This window comes from Myxocyprinus asiaticus, chromosome 5 (genome assembly GCF_019703515.2).
Source record: "Myxocyprinus asiaticus isolate MX2 ecotype Aquarium Trade chromosome 5, UBuf_Myxa_2, whole genome shotgun sequence".
In the NCBI taxonomy this organism is placed as follows: Eukaryota; Metazoa; Chordata; class Actinopteri; order Cypriniformes; family Catostomidae; genus Myxocyprinus; species Myxocyprinus asiaticus.
In genome coordinates, this window is record NC_059348.1 from 38,022,696 (window position 1) to 38,044,759 (window position 22,064).

The 22,064-nt window shown below is 44.8% G+C and overlaps 1 protein-coding gene across 3 annotated transcripts in view; it reads left to right on the top strand.

The window, feature by feature from the left end:
* tnr (tenascin R (restrictin, janusin)) overlaps positions 1-22,064 on the top strand; it is a 252,997-nt gene that overhangs the window by 223,730 nt on the left and 7,203 nt on the right. For all 3 annotated transcript variants that reach the window (XM_051698725.1, XM_051698723.1, XM_051698726.1), the window contains 5 exons: positions 680-812; positions 1,146-1,297; positions 9,114-9,210; positions 19,785-19,946; positions 20,392-20,555. In XM_051698725.1, the coding sequence (XP_051554685.1) occupies positions 680-812; positions 1,146-1,297; positions 9,114-9,210; positions 19,785-19,946; positions 20,392-20,555 (708 nt within the window). The remainder of the gene's footprint in view (positions 1-679; positions 813-1,145; positions 1,298-9,113; positions 9,211-19,784; positions 19,947-20,391; positions 20,556-22,064) is intronic.

Below are 22,064 nucleotides of genomic sequence, written 5' to 3' on the forward strand. Positions count from 1 at the left end.
ACCAGAGTCTGATAAGACTCTTCCTCCCCCATCAAGGGCTTTAGAGCTGCCAATCATATGGCAGAAAAACACTATGATGAATGCCAGCATTGTATGGAAAGCATTCAACAGTAAGCAGCTTGAGAACACAACAATTTGTCAGGCAGTTTCAAATTGATAGCGATCTGTTCACTGTTTGTTTATGGAGAATTTTTTTCCTTCCAACTTTGCAAAGAGCTGCTGTTCTTTATACTATGTCTGGGCATGTTTTCAACAAAACCATTTTACTACTGTACAATTATTTGTTGAATTTTGGGTCTGTAGTGTTTAAACAGAGGTAAAGGTCCTAAAGGGATAGTTCACCCAAAAATGTACATTCTGTCATCATTTACTCACCCTCATATTATACAGGTATAGAACAACTTTCTTCTTCTTCTGTGGAACACAGAAGGAAACGTTAGGTAGAATATTAGGGACTGGCAGCCTCCATTCAAACTGTCTGGGAAAAAAGATGCAATGAAAGTGAATGGTAACTGAGACTGTCAGTTCCTAACATTCTGCCTTACATCTCCTTTTGTGTTCCAGAGAAGGAAGAAAGTCATTGAGGGTGAGTTAATTTTTTATTAATTAACATTGATTAATTAAATCAGAAGGCCCTCTGTTTCTAAAGATCTTACTGTTGAATATTATTGTGTTAAAGGAGCTGATTTTAGATGCAGAGGACACATGGATCCGTCTGGAGGGACTGGCAGAGACCACTGAATATACTGTGAGACTGCAAGCTGCAAGAGGATTACAGACCAGCGCCATTGTTTCAACCTCTTTTACAACAGGTATATACAGTATCTACCACATCTCCTGCTAACATCAAATCAGATTCATTTTCCAGCCCCATCAACTGCATCAAGTACAAATCAGAAGCGACACCTTCTAAACATCCATAAACATCTCGATTCTGAAGAGATTCCAACCTTATTTATCTCTGCTTTTCTGTGACATTACAATCACCTAAGTTCCGAAGACAGCATTTCATAGGACTCAAATAAACAAATTTTTACTCCAGTGTCATTGCTGCGATGTTCATCATTACTCATTAATCTCTCATTGGCCCTTCGCTTTATTTTCTCTGTTTTGTTGGATGTTTCTCAACCCTTTTTTCTCCTCAGGAAACCGATTGTTTCCCACGCCACAGAACTGTGCACAGCACCTCCTGAATGGAGAGAACCTGAGTGGAATCTACACCATCTACATCAACAGAGACCTCAGTCAAGGTGTGCAGGTCTACTGCGACATGACCACCGATGGAGGCGGCTGGATAGTGAGTGAGAGATCTGACTAAGACATCTGAGCGTGTTTGTATTGTATGCCCGGAACAATGTAGGATTTATGGCTGTCCGCTGCTGAAAAAGTTTAGCCCAGCTTGAATTTCCATGGTGACTTACATTGGTTTATGCTGGGAAAAGCTGGTTCTGGTTAACCAAGTAAATCTAAATGGTTAGCTTATTTAAAGCTGCAGTGTGTAATTTCTGGGCCACTAACTACACTGAATAGAATTGAAAAAATAAAGACTGTTCCCTATCTGTCACTCACTCGATGGCGTGTCGATGTAGAGACACTAGGGGTCACTCTTGGGAGCCCGAAACACCTCTGGTCTTTGAAAAAAGACCAATGAAAATTGGCGAGTGGTATTTGCATACCACTCCCCTGAACATACGGGTGTAAAAGGAGCTGGTATGCAACCACTCATTCAGATTTTCTCTTCGGAGCCAAATGGTCGATGTTCACTGAGCTGAATTCCCACGGCTGTTCATTCACCTCTGCTGGATCTGATGGCGCATTTCAGCGGCTTCTCCCCCCTCTGCACTGGTGCACTGCAGAGAACACCCCTGGGTGCTTCGGCAGAAATAAAAGAGTATATTATAAAAATGAGTATATTTCTCTAAAAGAGCGGCACACACGGAGCGTCTTTTCAAAGACGCGTCTTTTTAAAGATGCCTTTCCGTTTGTGTGTTATTCCTGGTTGCGGTCGTCATCTCTCACCTTCTGACGGTCACGATCGCTGTCTTTCGTGTCTGGGCGCTACCCACGCGGAGACAGCGTTCGTGGATGAATCATGTACTCATTGCGAGAACATGACCATGGCAACGTTGCGGTCGCGGCTTGCATTCGTAAGAAAGCAAGCCACCCCAGCGGCTCCCCGTCTCAGTCCTTCTACCTATGGGTATGAGGCCAGCACAGCTAGCACTGGGGGCGATTTGGGGACCCCAATGGGACCACCTCCGCCGGGTATGCCCCCACGGACCTCCCATTCCCCAGCACGCTCATCTGCCCCGATCGGGCTTCCAGATGAGTCCGCCAGATCATTTCACGGCGAGTTCAACAACTTGTTCAGAGCCCGCGAAGGTAATGAGCTCTCGAGCGCAGCATCTGAGAGCGGGCTCGTCCAGTCGGATGCAGAAGCCTCAGCTGGGCTCCCCCCCTCGAGTACGGTCGCCCAGTCACAGGCTGATGCGGAGATGATGGACATGCTTTCCCGGGTAGCCGCGAGTGTCAGGCTAGAATGGAACCCTCCGCTCTCCCCTGAAACCTCGTGGCTCGATGATTGGTTCCTGGGCTCACGGCGCCGCTCACAGCCACGCCCCGCCCCGCCCCAGTTCCTTTCTTCCCGGAAGTGCACGAGGAGCTGACAAGGTCGTGGGAAGCACCTTTTACTGCCCGGTCACGATCTTTCAGCTTCTCGATGGTGGGGCGGCCAAGGACTGTTCGTCGATCCCCCCGGTGGATAAGGCACTCGCGGTGTACCTATACCCGCAGAACGCCGCCACCTGGTGCGGGCGCCCAAAGCTCCCGTTCAAGGCCTGTAGGTTTACGTCGTCCCTGACGGCCAAAGCCTACAGTGCCGCTGGACAAGCTGCCTCTGCCCTGCACACCATTGCTCTCCTGCAAGTCCACCAAGCCAAGGCGCTTAAGGAACTGCACGAGGGTAGTTCCGCCCCGTGATTGATGCAGGACCTGTGCTCGGCGACCGACCTCATGCGGTCTCTTGGGCGGGCGATGTCCACCTTGGTTGTCCAGGAGTGCCACCTTTGGCTCAACCTGGTCGAGATGGGAGAGGCCGACAAGGCATGGTTCCTTGGCACCCCCATTTCCCAGGTTGGCCTGTTCGGTGACACCATCGAGGACTTTGCCCAGCAGTTCTCAGCGGTGAAGCAGCAGACGGAGGCTATCCGGCACATCCTGCCCCGGCACGGCTCAAGATCCCGCACCCCGTCTGCTTGTCTCCAAGGGCATCCTCCTGCGGTGACTGCACCGGCTCTGCAGCAGCCCGCCCCTGTGGCCCGGCCCTGGCGTGGAGCCCACCGCAGGAAGCAGATGCCACCCGTCTCACAGCCGGCCACCAAGAACCCGCGAAAGGCTTCGAAGCGCCCCTGAGATGGGCGACCCAGAGACGACGAAACCCACTGCTCTGGAGCTGGAAAGCAGACCACTCCATCCCCCGGTGGAGGGCCGGGAGGAGAATCTTTTGTTACCTTTTCATTTAATTTTGCCGCATGCCCAAGTGGCTGTGGTACCCAACAGTTCAGCAAAAGAGTTTCCTTGTTCCCTGGGTCACATACCCGGTGCGCATGGCCGTCATCACGACCACTGTCCACCGTTCCATTTTGGCAGGTTTGGTGCTCCAGCGGCTGTCTCCCCGCCCCTGCGCGCCCAGCTGTTGCACAAATCCGCCCCCGATGTGACGGTCTCCACGGGTCATGAGGACAGGCCTCTTCCTCCCTCGTCCCAGGCTGTTCCAGGGGTGGTCACAAGGAGCCAGGTAAGTGCTTCGATGTCCCTGAACTCAGCATGGCCACGACACAGTGTGGCACCTCAGGCTCCACCCCACCGCGAGGCCCTACCCACCAGTATGTCCGACGAGATTGTCCCCTTGTTCCCCCTCGCCCGGAGCTTGGACGCATGGCTTGCGCTTTCCAACCCGTCGCGATGGCTGGTCCGGACCGTCCGACTCAGCTACGTGATTCAGTTCGCCAGGCATCCACCCAGGTTCAGCGGCGTCCACTTCACCTCGGTGAAGGGCGAGAACGCCGCTACCTTGTGCGTGGAAATCGCTACCCTCCTACGGAAGGGTGCGATAGAGCCTGTCCCTCCAGCCGAGATGAAGAATGGGTTTTACAGCCCCTACTTCATTGTACCGAAGAAAGGCGGTGGGTTGTGGCCAATCTTGGACCTACGAGTACTGAACCGGGCCTTACACAGACTCCCGTTCAAGATGCTGATGCAAAAACACATTCTAGCGAGCATCCGGCATCAAGATTGGTTCGCGGCGGTAGACATGAAGGACGCGTACTTCCACGTCTCGATTCTACCTCGACACAGACCCTTCCTGTGGTTTGCATTCGAGGTTCGGGCATATCAGTACAAGGTCCTCCCTTTCGGCCTGTCCTTGTCCTTGGCTAAGTGGTGTTCTTCCCGATGCGAAGACCCCCAGAGATGTGCAGTCGGATTGGTGCTTTCCTTCCTGCAGGAGAGGTTGGAAGGGCAGCTGTTCCCCTCCACCTTGAAGGTGTATGTAGCTGCTATAGCAGCACACCATGACACAGTGGATGATAAGTCTTTAGGGATGCACAACCTGATCATCAGGTTCCTGAGAGGCGCCAGGAGGTTGAATCCCTTCAGACCGTGCCTCATTCCCTCATTGGACCTCTCTGTAGTTCTTCAGGGTCTACAGGGAGCCCCTTTTGAGCCCCTGCAGTGAGCTGAGCTTAAGGCACTCTCTTTGAAGACTGCCCTCCTGACTGCGCTCACTTCCATCAAGAGGGTAGGAGACCTGCAAGCGTTTTTTGTCAGCGAAACGTGCCTGGAGTTCGGTCCGGGCTACTCTAACGTGATCCTGAGACCCCAACCGGGCTATGTGCCCAAGGTTCCCACGACCCCTTTTAGGGATCAGGTGGTGAACCTGCAAGCACTGCCCCAGGAGGAGGCAGACCCAGCCCTGACGTTGCTGTGTCCGGTGCGCACTTTACTCATCTGTTTGGATCGCACGCAGAGCTTTAGAGTCTCTGAGCAGCTCTTTGTCTGCTTTGGTGGACAGCGGAAAGGAAGCGCTGTCTCCAAGAGGAGGATCGCCCACTGGCTCATTGACACCATAACAATGGCATATCACGCCCAGGACATGCCACCCCCGGCAGGGCTACGAGCCCATTCTACTAGGAATGTGACGGCCTCCTGGGCCTTGACCAGTGGCGCCTCTTAACATACATTTGCAGAGCAGTGGGCTGGGCAACACCCAACAACTTTGCGAGGTTCTACAATCTCCGGGTGGAACCGGTTTAGTCCCGTGTAGTGGCACGCACAAGCAGGTAAGTCCGGGACAGCTGGCCGGGTGTATCGCTTGCGCATAGTGCCTTTCACCTCCCCTGAGCTGAAGACGTGCGCTGTTGACTCCCAGTAGTGTTCACAAACTGATTTCCCTGGATGATTTCCTCCGAACCCTGTGGCAGACGAGTTTGCGGAGAAACTCGCTGCCGGCTCAATATATGTGCTAACTAAGCCTTGTACTGGGGTAGGTGCTCTGCATTTATTGGTTCCCCATAGGTAACCCCATGCGACGTATATCTTCCGCTAATTCGTTTCCCTGTTGGTAAACTGTGTCTTCCTTGAACAGAGGCCCCTCTGCCCCAGTCACCATGTTTGTAGAAACTCCTCCCCCGTAGGGTAGGACCTACTATGGAACTTCTCCACATGACATACTTCCGACAAAGCTCGGCAAGACTCAAAATACCCACTCAATTTCCACTCAAAATACCCCCCCCCCCTCTGAGCGGGGTGTGGTCTCCGCAGTGTCTTCCCCTTGGGAGGGACACCCCCCCGACGTAGACCTGGTGGCCCCAGTCGGTTAACAAATTTCACTTTTTTTTGGGGAGAGGAAAAAAAGAGAGGATAAGCGGCCATGACTGGGCTAACCTGTCTCTATCTTTTGGGCAATCGGCTTGTCCCCGAAGGGCCGTTCGACACTCATAACAGCGTTGGGGGAGGTTACGTGTCGGCCTGGTGCGCTGGCTACGAGGCACACAGTGGTCTGCCTGTCACGCACCGCCAGTTCACGTAACACAGTTCAGCCAGTTGTGGCATTTCGTATAGGGACCCCTAGTGTCAATACATCGACACAACGTTGAGTGAGTGACAGATAGGGAATGTCCTGGTTACTTGTGTAACCTCCGTTCCCTGATGGAGGGAACGAGACATTGTGTCCCTCCTGCCACAATGCTGGACTACCCGCTGAAATGGCCAGGACCTTGTCTCAGCTCCTCAGCACAAAACCTGAATGAGTGGTTCCTTTTATACCAGTATTTTCGGGGGAGTGGTATGCAAATACCACTCGCCAATTTTCATTGGCCTTTTTTCAAAGACCAGAGGTGTTTCAGGCTCCCAAGAGTGACCCCTAGTGTCACTACATTGACACAATGTCTCGTTCCCTTCATCAGGGAACGAAGGTTACGCAAGTAACCAGGATGTTTTCATGCATGTTTCCTGAACACTCCCCACATCTTCCATTATTTAGACAAACAGACTGTCCTGACCCCAAACTTATGCCATTGGTTCAGCCAATATTGCTATGTTGGGCTGGTTGGGATGCTCAAACAAATAGAGGAATGTTTTCATAGTGAACACGTTTACATGCACTTAAGAAGACGGTTTATTCCAGGTTTTTTGCAGAAAGCGGTGTTCTGAAATGTCATGTAAACAAGAATGCTGATTTCCTTACGCTGTTTAGGGGATTAAGAGAAAGCGGTTTAGCACACGTAGGTTGCTCCCGGAAAAATGTGGCTTATTGTGGTCATGTAAATGCATAAGTCATAGGTTGGAGCCCAACAACAAGTCAAGACAGTGGAAAGAATTCAACATTTCTGGATGTACAGTGGGAAAATCACAAACTCTAAACTATACCCATTTATACACACCAATGTAAAATACCGACTGTCCATCACGTTCATGTTTATGCACTCAAGTGTATTGGGGGAATCCCAGAGTTTTACGTAAGAGGGAATTCTACTATTGCAGCACAGTTCCACTGCAGGTTGCGATAGAAAGTTAAGGAAACATACAGCAAAAATTTTTGGAATATCTGTAAATAAAGCGAAGAAACAGAGAAAAAAATCACAAAGTCTTCCTCGGATCCCATTTTTGTTATTTACACAAGCGTCGCAGGAAAATTATGTTGCCGTGGAGAAAGCTGCTTACTGACCAAGCCACGTGTAAACGGGAGTAAAGAGAAAGCAGCTAATCAGCTCATGTAAACCCATACACCGATTTCGAGCCTTAAGCAGCTTTCTTGCAATAAACAGCTTTCTTGTGTCATGTAAATTTAGTCACTGTCACAGAGCTTGTTTACAATTCTCAGGGAAACCAGAGCTGTCTCAAATGACACACTATACACTATGCACTTACAATATACAATATGCACTCCCTTACAAAAAACCTAGAGTTCTGGTAAACTAGCTGCGAACTTGCTACAAAATTGCACGAAAAAATTCCCCAGTCATTATTTTCATGCAAATGAGCATGTGATTCGCCATAAATGTTTGCCAGAAGTTTGCAGCTCTTCACCGGCAGTGGCGAACCTACAGCAATCCTTTTGCAACAATGGACAATTTGTCGCAAGATTGCTGCAAAGCTCATTTTTATGTGAAAATGATCAGTGGAAAATTTGTGGGAAGTTTGTGGAAAATTTGCTATGAACTCTCGAATTTTGTAATGGCTCACCCATGTAGTGTATGAATTTTAAAAGTGTAGTATTGTCCCAAATGGATCATTTAACAGATTTTTACTAATTTTTACTACATGGAAGCATTCATGTAACAGCTGACAGATGTGAAGTTTCAAACACATGCGATGTGTTGCCGCTAGCTTTAGCACGTTAGCCATCCTCAGTTCATCACTTGATACTGTTACGTCCCAGATGTAAGGGTCTAGGGTGAAGGAGTAACAGAGAAAAGTAAACATAAAATTGGTTGGGGTGAGTGAGTACCAGTCCCCTGCCAAGCACAACAGACACGTCAAATTCCAAAGTCAAGTATTTTATTTACAATATTTCCAAATGACAAAGTAAAATAGGAAGCAAAATAGACTTCAGGAGGGGGAAAGGCCAAAACAACAAACAAAAGGACCCTCTAACTAGTTAAGGAGTAAAACTATCTAAACTGACAAAACAAAAGAAAATTAACAACAGAAATTTACACTAACTCCCTAACTAAGCAGAAGCTTAGCTACAATAAGCCATAACTTGAGTAAGTTTTACACAGTATCAATCTCTGACAAAACTACTAGAACAACACAAGGCAGGCGAGAGGTACAGCACTCTGGAAGTCAAGCTTCAGTGTGGTAGGCATGTTGAACAGCTTTTGAGCTTGCAGCCTCTACACAGTAATGAGCGGCAGGTGCGAGCGATCACCTTCCTCTCCTCCGCACCTGGTTGAGCGGCAGTAACACACGGAGAAACACAGAAAGAGAGAGAGAAAGAGCACACAGCAGCACGTAGCATCCAACAATATTATATAAATAAACACGGAACGTAACAATACTGATAGTGATAGTATCTTAAACAACGTATATATTGACACAGCATGGGGTGATGGTAAAGCATTCAACTTACATTTGTAAGGTGCTGTCTTTATTGAAGTTAGGCTAGTCGCTTTATTCCCCGTTATGTACAATTGTTTTGTAAGACCAGTAATGCAGCCAGGTAACTCCACCCCTTCCGCTATGTATAGCAAGCCACGAGCACTGAGTACATGAAGTATGCATGAAGATGCACCACAACTTTCTTAAAGTTGTCTCTTCACATTAAGCTATAGGATAGGAGAAAGTGTTTTAGCATTGAAAAAATATATATACACATCAGCTTTAAGAAGCCTAGTGTGGACACGAGCAAACCAGCATTAAAAAATACAGTACAATTCAAAACAAAAACTGGTGACCAGCAATGCTAGTATTTTCAGCAGGACCATGACCATTAACACAGCTGCCTCAGTTGCAGATTCATGTGCACCATATTCCCCTAAAGATAAAATGCATTAGATTTAATTGTCACAGAGTGTTCTGCTGCAGCTGTAGATTTGCTGATTGTGTTTCAGGTGTTCCAGCGACGTCAAAACGGTTTGACTGATTTCTCCAGGAAGTGGAGTGACTACAAGATTGGCTTTGGCAACCTGGAGGATGAGTTCTGGCTCGGTGAGACGACATAAAATACACTTTAATTATAGAAAGATTGGTTAAAGGAATAGTTCACCCAAAATTGAAAATTTGCTAATAATTTACTCACCCTCAGGCCATCCAAGATGTACAGTTGTGCTAAACAATTTGCATACCCTTGGAGAATTGGTAATATATGTACCATTTTTTAAAGAAAACATGAGTGAGCATTTCTTTTATTTCTTATAGGATTCATATTCAACTGTAGGTTATAACAGAATTGCACAATCATAAAACAAAACATGGCAACAAAGAAAAAAATGAAATTTTGGTCTCGTCACTCCAAATTACAGTGTGCCAGAAGCTGTGAGGCATGTCAAGGTGTTGTCGGGCATATTGTAACCGGGCTTTTTTGTGGCATTGGCGCAGTAAAGGCTTCTTTCTGGCAACTCGACAATGCAGCTCATTTTTGTTCAAGTATCGGCGTATTGTGCTCCTTGAAACAACCACATCGTCTTTTTCTAGAGTAGCCTGTATTTCTCGGGATACCTGTGGGTTTTTCTTTGTATCCCGAACAATTCTTTTGGCAGTTGTGGCTGAAATCTTTCTTGGTCTACCTGACCTTGGCATCTAGCCTTAGTATCTAGCCTGCTCAGTACATCCATGTGAGAGCTAACAGACTCATTGACTATTTATACACAGATACTAATTGCAATTTAAAAAGCCACAGGTGTGGGAAATTAAACTTGAATTGCCATTTAAACCTGTGTGTGTCACCTTGTGTGTCTGTAACAAGGCCAAACATTCAAGGGTATGTAAACTTTTGATCAGGGCCATTTGGGTGATTTCTGTTATCATTATGATTTAAAAAGGAGCCAAACAACTATGTGATAATAAATGGCTTCATATGATCACTATCCTTAAATAAAAGACATGATCAGTCATATTTTCCAAATCAATGCCAAAATTTCACAATTTCTGCCAGGGTATGCAAACTTATGAGCTTGAGTTTCTTTCTTCATCAAAACAGAATTTAAGACTTTTAGGATTTCATTTCAGGCCTCCTCCTCTAAACAATGCAAGTGAATGTCCTCCATTTTTTGATGGTCCAAAATGCATATTTAGGGTGCATCAAAATAATCCACACGATTCCAGTCGACAAATAAAGTTCTTCTGAACGCAAATGATTGATTATTTTTAGAAACAAAACAGTACTTATATACTTTTTAACTACAAATGTTCACTTCTGTACATCTCTGTGATGTGCACTCATGAGTGGGATGACATAAGCTCGTTGGTAAGGTCACGCGTCACGTGGAGGAGGAGTCAGGAAGCGCGTCATTGTTTACAAGAGAAACTTGTGCTGTTCACAAACCAAAACAGTCCAAAACAATTTCAAAACAATATAAAATAAAATAAAAAATAATTTCCAAATAATAATTTTAAAAAATGTAATCAATGACGTGCTTCCTGACTCCTCCTCCACGTGTTTTTACACCCCATTTATCTCTTTTGGGCTATCCAAATTTGGTTTGCACTTTCTTTTTAAGATGCAAAGAGTCTTTTTCATTCTTACTGGAGCATCAATCTTAGAATGGGGCCAGGGTAGCTCAGTAGTATTGACTCTGACTACCACCCCTGGAGTTGCGAGCTCGAATCCAGGGTGTGCTGAATGACTCCAGCCAGGTCTCCTAAGCAACCAAATTGGTCCGGTTGCTAGGGAGGGTAGAGTCACATGAGGTAACCTCCTTGTGTTCGCGATTAGTGGTTCTCGCTCTCAGTGGAGCGCATGGTAAGTTGTGTGTGGATTGCGAAGAGTTGCATGAGCCTCCACATGCGGAGTCTCAGCGGTGTCATGCACAACGAGCTGTAACGAATGAGGCTGGTATCCCTTCAGCCGACCACCAGAGGAAGCCCTCTCCAGAGGAGAGATCTTGGGTAGCCGCCAAGGACATTCTGGACCCATCATTGATCCATGACTTCCACCGAGCGCACCCGAATTGTCCTGCACCACGACCAAGGGGACGACCCAGAAGAAGTACACCGGGAGTTGGTCGTAGAAGGGGGGGTTCTGTAATGAACGAGGCTGGTATCCCTTCAGCCGACCACCAGAGGGAGCCCTCACCTGAATACTGACACTGTACCGTTTCTTCTATGGTGACTTTCTGTTTGCATCATATAAATAGCCATGCTTTTCCATTGTTACTTTGCGAAGTATTGCCAGTTTCTCTGCCTTACCTAGCGTTATTCACATTGCCTGTTTATTGCCTACTTGTTATGACCATTGTGCCTGCTTTACTGGATTACCGATTTTGTATTACTGTTTTGCTCTGTTTGCCTGGTTGGACTGATTACCTGTGTAACGACTACTTTGCCTGCATCAACGATTACGTCTCTGCCTTGTGTCTTGGATTTGTCTGCTGATAGTAATAAACTTCTTGCATATGGATTCTACCTTCACCTCCATGTCGAGTCCCTTACAGAATACTTCGCCACCAGTGAATCCAGCTGAAGTTTGTCAGCTCCAGGCTGCATTCGCTCACCAGAGCGAACTGCTCAAAAGTTTCCAGGAACAACTGAATCACCTAAGAGCTGAAAATGAGAACCTCACCCACTACATCCATTCTCTTCCATCTCCACAAGCTACACCAGTAAGATTTGCGCTTCCTGATAAGTTTGATGGCTCGCCAGAGAAATGTAAGGGATTTTTACGTCAATGTAAAGTATATTTCTCCAATCAACAAGAGTCATTCAGTCAGGAGTCCAAGAAATGTGCATTTATGATGACATTACTTACCGGTAAAGCACTAGACTGGGCCTCAGCTCTTTGGGAGAGTGATATCGGCTTCAAACGTCATTTGATTACTTCACTTCCCAGATCCATGAAGTATTTGAATACCCAGAGGGAGGTAAAGATGTCTCTGTTCAGCTGCTTCATGTACACCAGGGTTCACGTTCTGCAGCTGACTTTGCCATACACTTCAGGACATTAGCAGCCCAAAGTGGATGGAATGAGATTGCACTCAAGACTGTGTTCAGAGAGGGACTGAACTACAATCTGCAGGCTGAACTCGCATGTAAGGGTGAGGATTCAACACTCTCTGAATTCATTTCATTGGCAGTTGCTCCTGAACCGATGCAGATCACCTATACCAGAGTTTCTGATGAAGAACGCGAACATCATCATAAGGAGCGAGTGTGTTATTACTGTGGTGAAAGGAATCATCGAAACTCCACATGCCCTCACAAAGGCAAGAAATATCAAGAGTCCAGGACTATTGTGAGTACCATGAATATTTCATCTCCCACACAACACAGTTTCACTCTTCCCATAGAGCTCTCCTATGGTGATACACTGAAATGCGTTTCTGCACTCGTCGACTCAAGGGCTGCCGTGAATTTAATTCACCAAGGTCTAGTACGGGAACTCCATATCCCTACAATACCTTGTATACCCACCATTAACATTACTGCTGTAAATAATGCACCTATAGGCACAGGCATCACTCACCAAACAGTTCCAGTGACACTACGGATTGAATTGTTTCATACAGAGATCACATCTCTTTATATCATCAACTCATCCAAGTATCCTCTCGTCCTGGGTCATCCATGACTGGCTATCCATGATCCCATCATCTCCTGGAACCAGGGTGAGTTAAAACAATGGTCAGATTATTGCCAGTCTAATTGTCTTCATGTCACAGTCACCATGCCATGTTGGACTACCAGCGTCGAAAGTCCTGAGAACCAAGCTCCAGTCCAGGTCCCGAGGGAAAATTCTGAATTCTCTGAGGTATTCAACAAAATCAAGGCTACACAATTACCCCCTCATCGTCCATGGGATTGCGCTGTTGAGTTACTACCCAACATGGCACCTCCTAGGAGCAAAGCCTATCCATTGTCAAGACCTGAAACCATGGCCATGGAGACTTATGTCGAGGAGGCTTTAGCTTCAGGGTTCATTCGTCCTTCCACCTCACCAGCTGCAGCAGGCTTCTTCTTCGTTGAGAAGAAAGATGGAGGGCTTCGTCCATGCATTAACTACCATAGATTGAACACAGTTACAATCAAGTACAGGTATCCACTCCCTCTTTTTCCGTCTGTCCTGGAACAACTACATGAAGTGCGCATCTACACAAAACTGGATTTGAGAAGTGCATACAACCTGATTCGTATCTGAGAGGGAGATGAGTGGAAAACCGCATTTATCACCACTAGGGGGCACTATGAATACCAGGTGATGCCTTATGGCCTGGCCAACGCACCAGCTGTGTTCCAGTCATACATCAAAGAGATCTTCAGAGACCTCCTCAACAGATGTGTCATCGCCTACATTGACAACATACTCATTTATTCTCAAGATAAAGCACAACACATCAAAGACGTTAAAATGGTCCTCTCCCGCCTGCTGAAACACCAACTCTACGTGAAAGCAGAGAAATGTGAGTTCTATGTTACCCATACAACATTCTCAGAGTATATCATTAGCCATAGAGGTGTTGAGATGGATGATTCCAAGATCAAGGCAGTCACGGAGTGGCCAAGACCCAACACTGTTAAGGAGCTACAACGTTTCCTGGGTTTTGCGAACTTCTAAAGGAGGTTTATCCGCAACTACAGTCTCATCTCTGCCCCCTTAATATCTTTGCTCAAAGGAAAACCATCCAAGCTACCACGGAGTGACTCTGCTCAAAAAGCCTTTGACACCCTCAAGACAAGTTTCACGACCGCCCCCATTCTCAAGCACCCAGATCCTTACCAATCGTTCATTGTGGAAGTGGATGCCTCAGACTGTGGCATAGGGGCGGTTCTCTCTCAACGCCACGGTAACCCTGGAAAACTTTATCCTTGTGCTTTCTTTTCCCATAAACTGAACTCAGCTGAAAGGAACTATGATGTTGGAAACAAAGAACTCTCTCCATGAAGACTACGTTAGAAGAGTGGCACCACTGCCTTGAAGGTTCTATCCATCCATTCCAAGTAATCACCGACCATAAGAACCTCGAATACATCAAGGGAGCAAAACATCTTTATCCACAACAAGCCCGATGGTCACTCTTCTTCACAAGGTTCCAATTCACATTCACCTACCACCCTGGCAGTAAGAATTGCAGAGCTGATGCTCTCTCCCGTCGTCATGATCCCCTTCACAACACACCTCAAAATGAATCTATACACCCACCTTCTGTCATCATCGCACCCATAAGCTGGGACATCACGGAAGAGATCCAAAGAGCCGAACAAGCAGACCCTGCACCACCTGAATGCCCTCCAACAAAACAGTATGTATCACAAACTCTACGCCAAAGAACAATCCAATGGATCCATACCTCCCTCAGCACTGGACACCTTGGCATCCAGAAATAAGCCTGGTACGTAACTCATTTTGGTGGCCTTCAATCATTATTGATGTCATTACATATATTAAGTCATGTCAAGTTTGTGCACAGTCAAAGACCCCCAGAGAACTGCCAGCCGGCCTTCTACAACCACTGCCTATCCCTCAGAGACCCTGGACCCACCTGTCCGTCGACTTCATCACAGATCTGCCAAACTCCAATGGATATAGCACCATTTTTGTTATCATTGATCGTTTCTCTAAGTCATACAGACTAATCCCCATGAAAAGTCTACCCACTGCCATGGAGACCGCTAACGCTCTTTCCACCAAGTTTTCAGGATCTATGGTCTGCCAAAAGACATAGTATCTGACCAGGGACCACAGTTTACCTCCAGAGTCTGGCAGGCTTTCTGCAAACAACTAGACATCAATGTCAGCCTCACGTCTGGTTATCATCCTCAGGCAAACGGACAGGTGGAGAGGCTAAATCAGGAGATAGGCAGATATCTCAGGTGTTACTGCAGTCGTGAACAACAGAGGTGGAGCGACATCCTCCCATGGGCAGAATATGCCCAGAACTCACTCACTCACTCCTCTACTGGACTCACTCCCTTCCAGTGTGTGCTGGGCTACCGACCTCCAATATTCCCTTGGTCAGGTGAACCCTCTACGGTACCAGCGGTGGATGATTGGATCAGGCGGAGCGAGCAGGTGTGGGACAGTGCGTACGTCAGATTGCAGCAGGCTGTCCGGGCCCAACGGATCCAAGCTGATCGACGGAGGCGTCCCCACCCTGACTACCAGCATGGTCAGAGAGTCTGGCTATCTACACATGAACTCAAGTTATGGCTATCCTGCAGGAAGCTCAGCCCCATGTATGTTGGTCCATTCAGAATGATCAGACAGATCAATCCTGTAACTTATCACTGGAGCTTCCTGCTAACTACCGCATCTCTCCTTCCTTTCATGTGTCATTGTTGAAACCTGTCCACCCAACATCTGGCCCCGGAACCACGGATCCTGAGCCGCCTCCTCCATTGGAGATCGACGGATCACCTGCTTACATGGTCAGAGACATCATAGACTCACGACATCGAGGGGGCCAGATGCATTACCTGGTGGACTGGGAAGGTTATGGACCAGAGGAGAGATCTTGGGTAGCCGCCAAGGACATTCTGGACCCATCATTGATCCATGACTTCCACCGAGCACACCCGAATTATCCTGCACCACGACCAAGGGGACGACCCAGAAGAAGTACACCGGGAGTTGGTCATAGAAGGGGGGGTTCTGTAATGGCTGGTATCCCTTCAGCCGACCACCAGAGGGAGCCCTCTCCTGAATACTGACATTGTACTGTTTCTTCTACAGTGACTTCCTGTTTGCATCATATAAATAGCCATGCTTTTCCATTGTTACTTTGCGAAGTATTGCCAGTTTCACTGCCTTACTAGCATTATTCGCATTGCCTGTTTATTGCCTACTTGTTATGACCATTGTGCCTGCTTTATTGGATTACCGATTTTGTATTACTGTTTTGCTCTGTTTGCCTGATTACCTGTGTAACAACTACTTACTTCTTGCATATGGATTCTGCCTTCACCTCCATGTCGAGTCCCTTACACGAGCCACATGATAAGATGTGCGGATTGACAGTCTTAGAAGCGGAGGCAACTGAGACTTGTCCTCCGCAACCTGGATTGAAGTGAGAAACTGCGCCACCATGAGGACCTACTAAGTAGTGGGAATTGGGCATTCCAAATTGGGAAAAAAATGTGATGAGTGCTCATGACTAGCAATATGAAAGTTGCCTTTTCTAATACTTGCCAGGCAGTTTGGCAAACTGACCCATGTAGAGGCTCTCTTTATCTAAGCACTTAACCCCAAGTTGCTTCAGGGACAATGTATAACTGTCTTATTTAATTTCATTACACGGAGAAGACTTTAAAAAGTAGAGGCAGTGCTTGTAACGGTGCTGCTCTGAATAAAAATAACACAAAGTATTGTAGCCCTGTGAGAGACTGCAAGAAGCATCGTTTCATATTCACTGTGGCTGGCTTGTGCTCCCTTGCTTACTGTATATTTTGTTTGTATGTGCTCCATGCTTCCAGAACCCCTCAGTCTGTTGTGTGACTACCTATTTAAATAAGCCCTTAATTATTTTCATCAAAAATCCAATTTGACGGAAAACAATAAAGCCCCTTTTACTTTTTATCCCTGATGCATAAATCTTATTAGAAAACTATAATTATATTCATTAAAATTCAGAAGACAAAAAACAATTTCTGCTTGGCCTGGAGATTTCAAAGCATTGTCTCAGTTACAGATAAAAAGTAAACATTACAAATTATGCAGACATATAAGCATGGATAATATGGATAACTATATTTAGTGTGGAAGCGCATTTGAAAAATTGCAGCTCCATATCATGAGCAGAAAGTAAATATTCTCTGCAGTAGTGAGCTCACTGAAGCATTGGGAATGAATAGCTGCCTCCTTTGGTTGTCTTCTTCTCATACCATTTACATACACACAGCTATAATACTAAATTCATCTTGAGGCTCTTACTAATTACCAATTGTAAATACCAGTTTATACCTACTTACCTTTATCAGGCTGGAGAGGTTTTACGATATTCATGCCATCCCACTGTCTGTATATGTGTGTAATTTTTAAAGCTTTTATAAGTGATTTTCTTGCAATTAAAGTTGTCCTGAAAAATCACGTGTCTCTGTGACAGTCCTAAGCTCTTAAAGCAGCAAACAAAAAAAGGTTGTTGCCCACGCTTTTCAGCCAATCAGAGAATGCTATCTGCCTCTCTTCCTTTTTCCTGTTCTGGTTTGCTGAAATTGGGTTGGCTGTCATGTCTTTGGAAGATGGGATTTTAAAGATACAGCCTCCTTAAAGGAATATTTCACCCAAAAATGAAAGTTCTCTCATCATTTACTCACTCCCAGATGTGTATGACTTTCTTTCATCTGCAGAACATAAACAAAGATTTTTAGAAGAATATCTCAGCTTTTTAGGTACATACAATGCAAGTGAAAGGTGACCAAAACTTTGAAGCTCCAAAAAGCACTTAAAGGCAGCATAAAAGTAATCCATAAGACTCAGCATTTTAATCCATGTCTTCTGAAGCGATACAGTCGGTTTTGGGTGAGAACAGACCAAAATGTAGCTCCTTTTTCACTGTAAATCTTGACATCTCCTTGACTATCATGATTTCAAGCTTGATTACACTTCTTAGCGCCATCTTGTGCTCTGCGCATGCGTTAAGTGCTAGGCAGTGTATTCGTGCATGAAATCATTTTTGTGCCTAGAGACTGCAATTGCAAGATGTAAAGTGAAAAAAGGAGTTACAATTTGATCTGTTCTCACCCAAAATCAATTAGATCACTTCAGAAGACATGGATTAAACCACTGGAGTTTTATGGATTACTTTCATGTTGCCTTTATGTGCTTTTTGGAACTTCATAGTGTTTGTCACCATTCACTTACATTGTATGGACCTATTGAGCTTAGATATTTTTCTAAAAATCTTCCTTTTGTGTTCTACAGAAGAAAGAAAGTCACACACATCTGGGATGGTATGAGGGTACGTAAATGATTAGAGAATTTTCATTTTTGGTTGAACTATTCCTTAAAACACTGTCTGGTCATCAACCACACAGCCTGACTGACACAAATGTGTCTTCATTCAAAGCATATGGCAAAAAGCCATGCTTTATCATAGCATTGCTCAATTTTGTGTGGTACCTGTGCTTTGCTGGTAATTTCTCACCTGGCCATGACACTCAATTTTTCCTGAATGGTATATGTAAGTAAGGGGACTGAAATTCAGCCATGCAGGTAGGAAAGTACTGTAGAGAGATGGTGATATGCAACAAGGCACAAAGTCATTGTAAAATGTAATGGACCCAGGTTTTCTGTTTGCCATTATGACCAAAAACAGCTTGGAGATTGCATTGCAGTTCTGAGACAACTGAGACAAAATGCACTTTCCTTGTTCTTTCTCTGAGGTCACTGGAATGGTCTAATTTTTTGTTTCTGCTTGAAATTATGCTATTGTAATTACTAGAACAAAGTCTACATTATTATTCTATCATATTGACCAGTTTGATAACATCATTAAAATGTTTTATAATTTTTAATCATTGCTGCTAAATTGCAATGCTGGGCCCAAAACTGTGATAAGGTATTATAATATCTTAGATATCATGCAGAGAGTAGGATGCTTGTTCTTAATCCTGACTGTTTTAATCAAGTAAAAGCACCATTTCTTGCTGAGATTGTACTGATGATGTCAGTACAAAAAATATGTTTATGGCACTATTTCATGGGAGTGTTTTACAAATCTCATTACAACATCGGCCAGCCTTAAAGGCCCCATGAACTGATGTTAAAAATAGGTGTTTTGTGGCTGTTAGTCCAAGTCGATTAACTTCTTGCCATCTATATGCTAGTGTACTCCTAAAATAACACATTTATGTCCTATCAGATGCTCTCTAGAATGAGAACTTTCCCCCTTATACCACTTGCCTCCAACTAGTAATAGCAAGTAGCAAATCTTGGTCCATGGCTGTGACATAAACTAAAGGCTAATGGCTTTAAAAAAAAAAAGAAAAAGAAGAGCCCTTCAATATGCCCTGCCCCAACTTCCCTTTTTTAATAGGACATGTGTCAACACAGGAAAGAAAACTGCACCAGTCAGTCCATTTCATGGGGATCTAAAGATACTCTTTGCCCATGTCTGGTGATTCAGATCTTTTCCCCTCACTGTTACAGTCTGTCAGCCCCTTGCTTCTTAGGTTCAGGCAATGGCTTTAAATTCTAAGGTGAATTTAAGGGCGTAGTTACAGTTCAGTCTTTCAGCAGGTCCTTGTAGTTAATAAAACAATAGATGAAGCTTTTATTATCAGAAACATCTACGGTATCACAAAGTGGTAGTGTCTTCAGCCAGACAGGACATTTCTCCACTGCACCATCAGAAAATGTTATTATATTCAATAAACAGCCTGTTTATCTCTAGTCTTTTGCATCTTATCATCTTCTGAACATATAAGAGTCAGAGAGAGAGTGAGATGGACCACCAAACAAGAGCACTACTTTTATATTACATTATGGGCTCTTATCTGGGTGGACCATATTTGAGAAATACAACTTTTTCACATGTTGATGGGCTGGAACACAGGAATAGAAGGGTTGGATGGTACAGTAGATAGAGTTCTAGGTGGGTTCCTCAAACATGTTTTTCCATTTCTCCATGCAGGCTTGGACAACGTTCAGAAGATTGCAGCTCAAGGACGTTATGAACTCCGCATTGACATGAAAGATGGCGAGGAGTCAGTATATGCCAACTATGACCGATTTTCCATTGGAGATTCCAAGAGCCTCTACAAACTGAGGATAGGAGATTATAACGGCACTGCAGGTGTGACCAGAGTATATTTGGCATTAAATTTTCAAAAATTAAAGGAAATAGCAATGCATGTATTTTAAGCCCATAAACAGGATTTTTTATCCAGTAAATTTGGTATTAAATTTTCAAAAATTAAAGGATATAGTTATGCATGTATTTGAAGCCCATACACAGGATTTCTTTATCAATTTATGTCACCTTTTTTTAAAAGACCAGCATATGTTGTGTTTTGGATACTTGTGTGCTGGTGGCCCTACCATACTTCTTAACTAGCCTAATCAGCAAGCCTACCTTGGTTACCCAGCTTCATCAGAAAGACCAGATCTTTTTTGATGGTGAACTACATGGCTGTGTTGTTCTACCAGCTAGAACAGCACCAAACCAGCATAAACCAGCTAAGCTGGTCTTTTCAGCAGAGATGCCTGTTAGTTGTAATTCTGGTCTCTGTTTATCCCAGGTGACTCTCTGAGCTACCACCAGAGCAGACCTTTCTCTACCATGGACAAGGACAATGACATTGCTGTCACCAACTGTGCCCTGTCCTACAAGGGAGCCTGGTGGTACAAAAACTGTCATCGGGCCAACCTCAATGGCAAATATGGAGAGTCCAGACATAGTCAGGTAAGCCAGATAGTCCTAGCCTAAATATTTACTAAAATGTCTGTAAGAGGGGAATGGCCACCTAATTAGCCTTTTTTTTTTTTTTAATTCATTCAATCTGCCTATAAAAGCACTCTGATCAAACACAGTTGTCTCATCAGGTTTATGTCCCCTGATTTTAATTAGGTGACCTGTGATTAAAAAGCAGTATTATAGTTACACTTACATTTCAGAGAACATTTTTCTTTTGCATCAAATACAAAAGTTAAAAAAGACAGGAACTGTCTTAACAGCTGTTTAATCTTACACCTTCAGAGCCTTTGTGCATTGTGACTCATTCTTTGTGGTTTTGTGTTTGTGAAGGCTGACGCATTAGGAAGGAAATGTGCAAGTGTGTTTAGCAGGTAGCTAAAAGCAAAAAAACTGGATACTGCAAATGGTGTAAAAGGCTATGTTCAGACTGCCACTAAAAATCCGATTTTTTGCATATCCAGATTGTATCCAGATGAGTTTTGATAGTCTGGACAGCAAAAAAACACATAAAATATGATTTTTCCGAATCTGATTCAAACCACATCGGGAGGTGGTTTCAAATGCAATTTAAATCAGATTTTTTCAGATGTGTCTCAGTCCGGACGCTCTGACTGCTCAAATTGGATTTCAAATTGTCTTTTGTGTCACTCTTAACACGACACACAATGATGACGTCAAAAATCGGTGACTGTAGCACGGAACACAGCACTGAGTTTTTCTTGTGCGATGGAGGAGTTCTGCACCGTGACTGGACAGGGCACTTATTTGGAGAGCGAGATGATGCTCCTCCATTTTTCCCGCATCTGTTTTGAAAGCATCGTCACGTGGGTACGCCTACGTCGTTGCCAAAGCAACCCATGCAGATAGGTTGGTTATGTCTGAACGTGCAAATCTGATTTGCCTGCAGTCTGAACATGAAACCAAGTCAAAGGTCTATGTGTAAAAATAATCTAGAACCATTTGTGCTCAATTGCATTGTGTCATGTCCTGTTGGCAAACTGTCTGCTTTCATTTGAGCTTTTTGACAAGTGTTAGTGGTTAACTCATGGTATCATGTACTTTATAATAACTGATAAGGTCATGACTCCCATTATTGTCTGTGGTGTTTTTAAAGAAGCAGAAGAAGCAGAAGTCAAAACACTGAGGCTCTGAGAGCTAAAAAAGGTCTATAGCAAGAAAGTAAAGATTTGTCTTTGAGAGGTGTACTTGATCTGATTTTTGAGACATTCAAGTGGCAGTTGCTCAGCATAACATTTTTATTAATACATTTGGTAGACATTTTTATCCAAAGCAAGTTGCATTTATGGTATAAAATGAGAGGGAGGGACTCTTTCTGATCATTTGTCATTATCATTGCTGTTGTTTCAAAATAGTATGCACAATGGCTCGGCCCCTCATCTAATTTAATTATGACCCCTCGTAGAATTTATTAGTATACTGTAGATCTCCTCTATACTATACAGAGGAAAAAGAAAGAAATAATCAGTGGTGAATTCT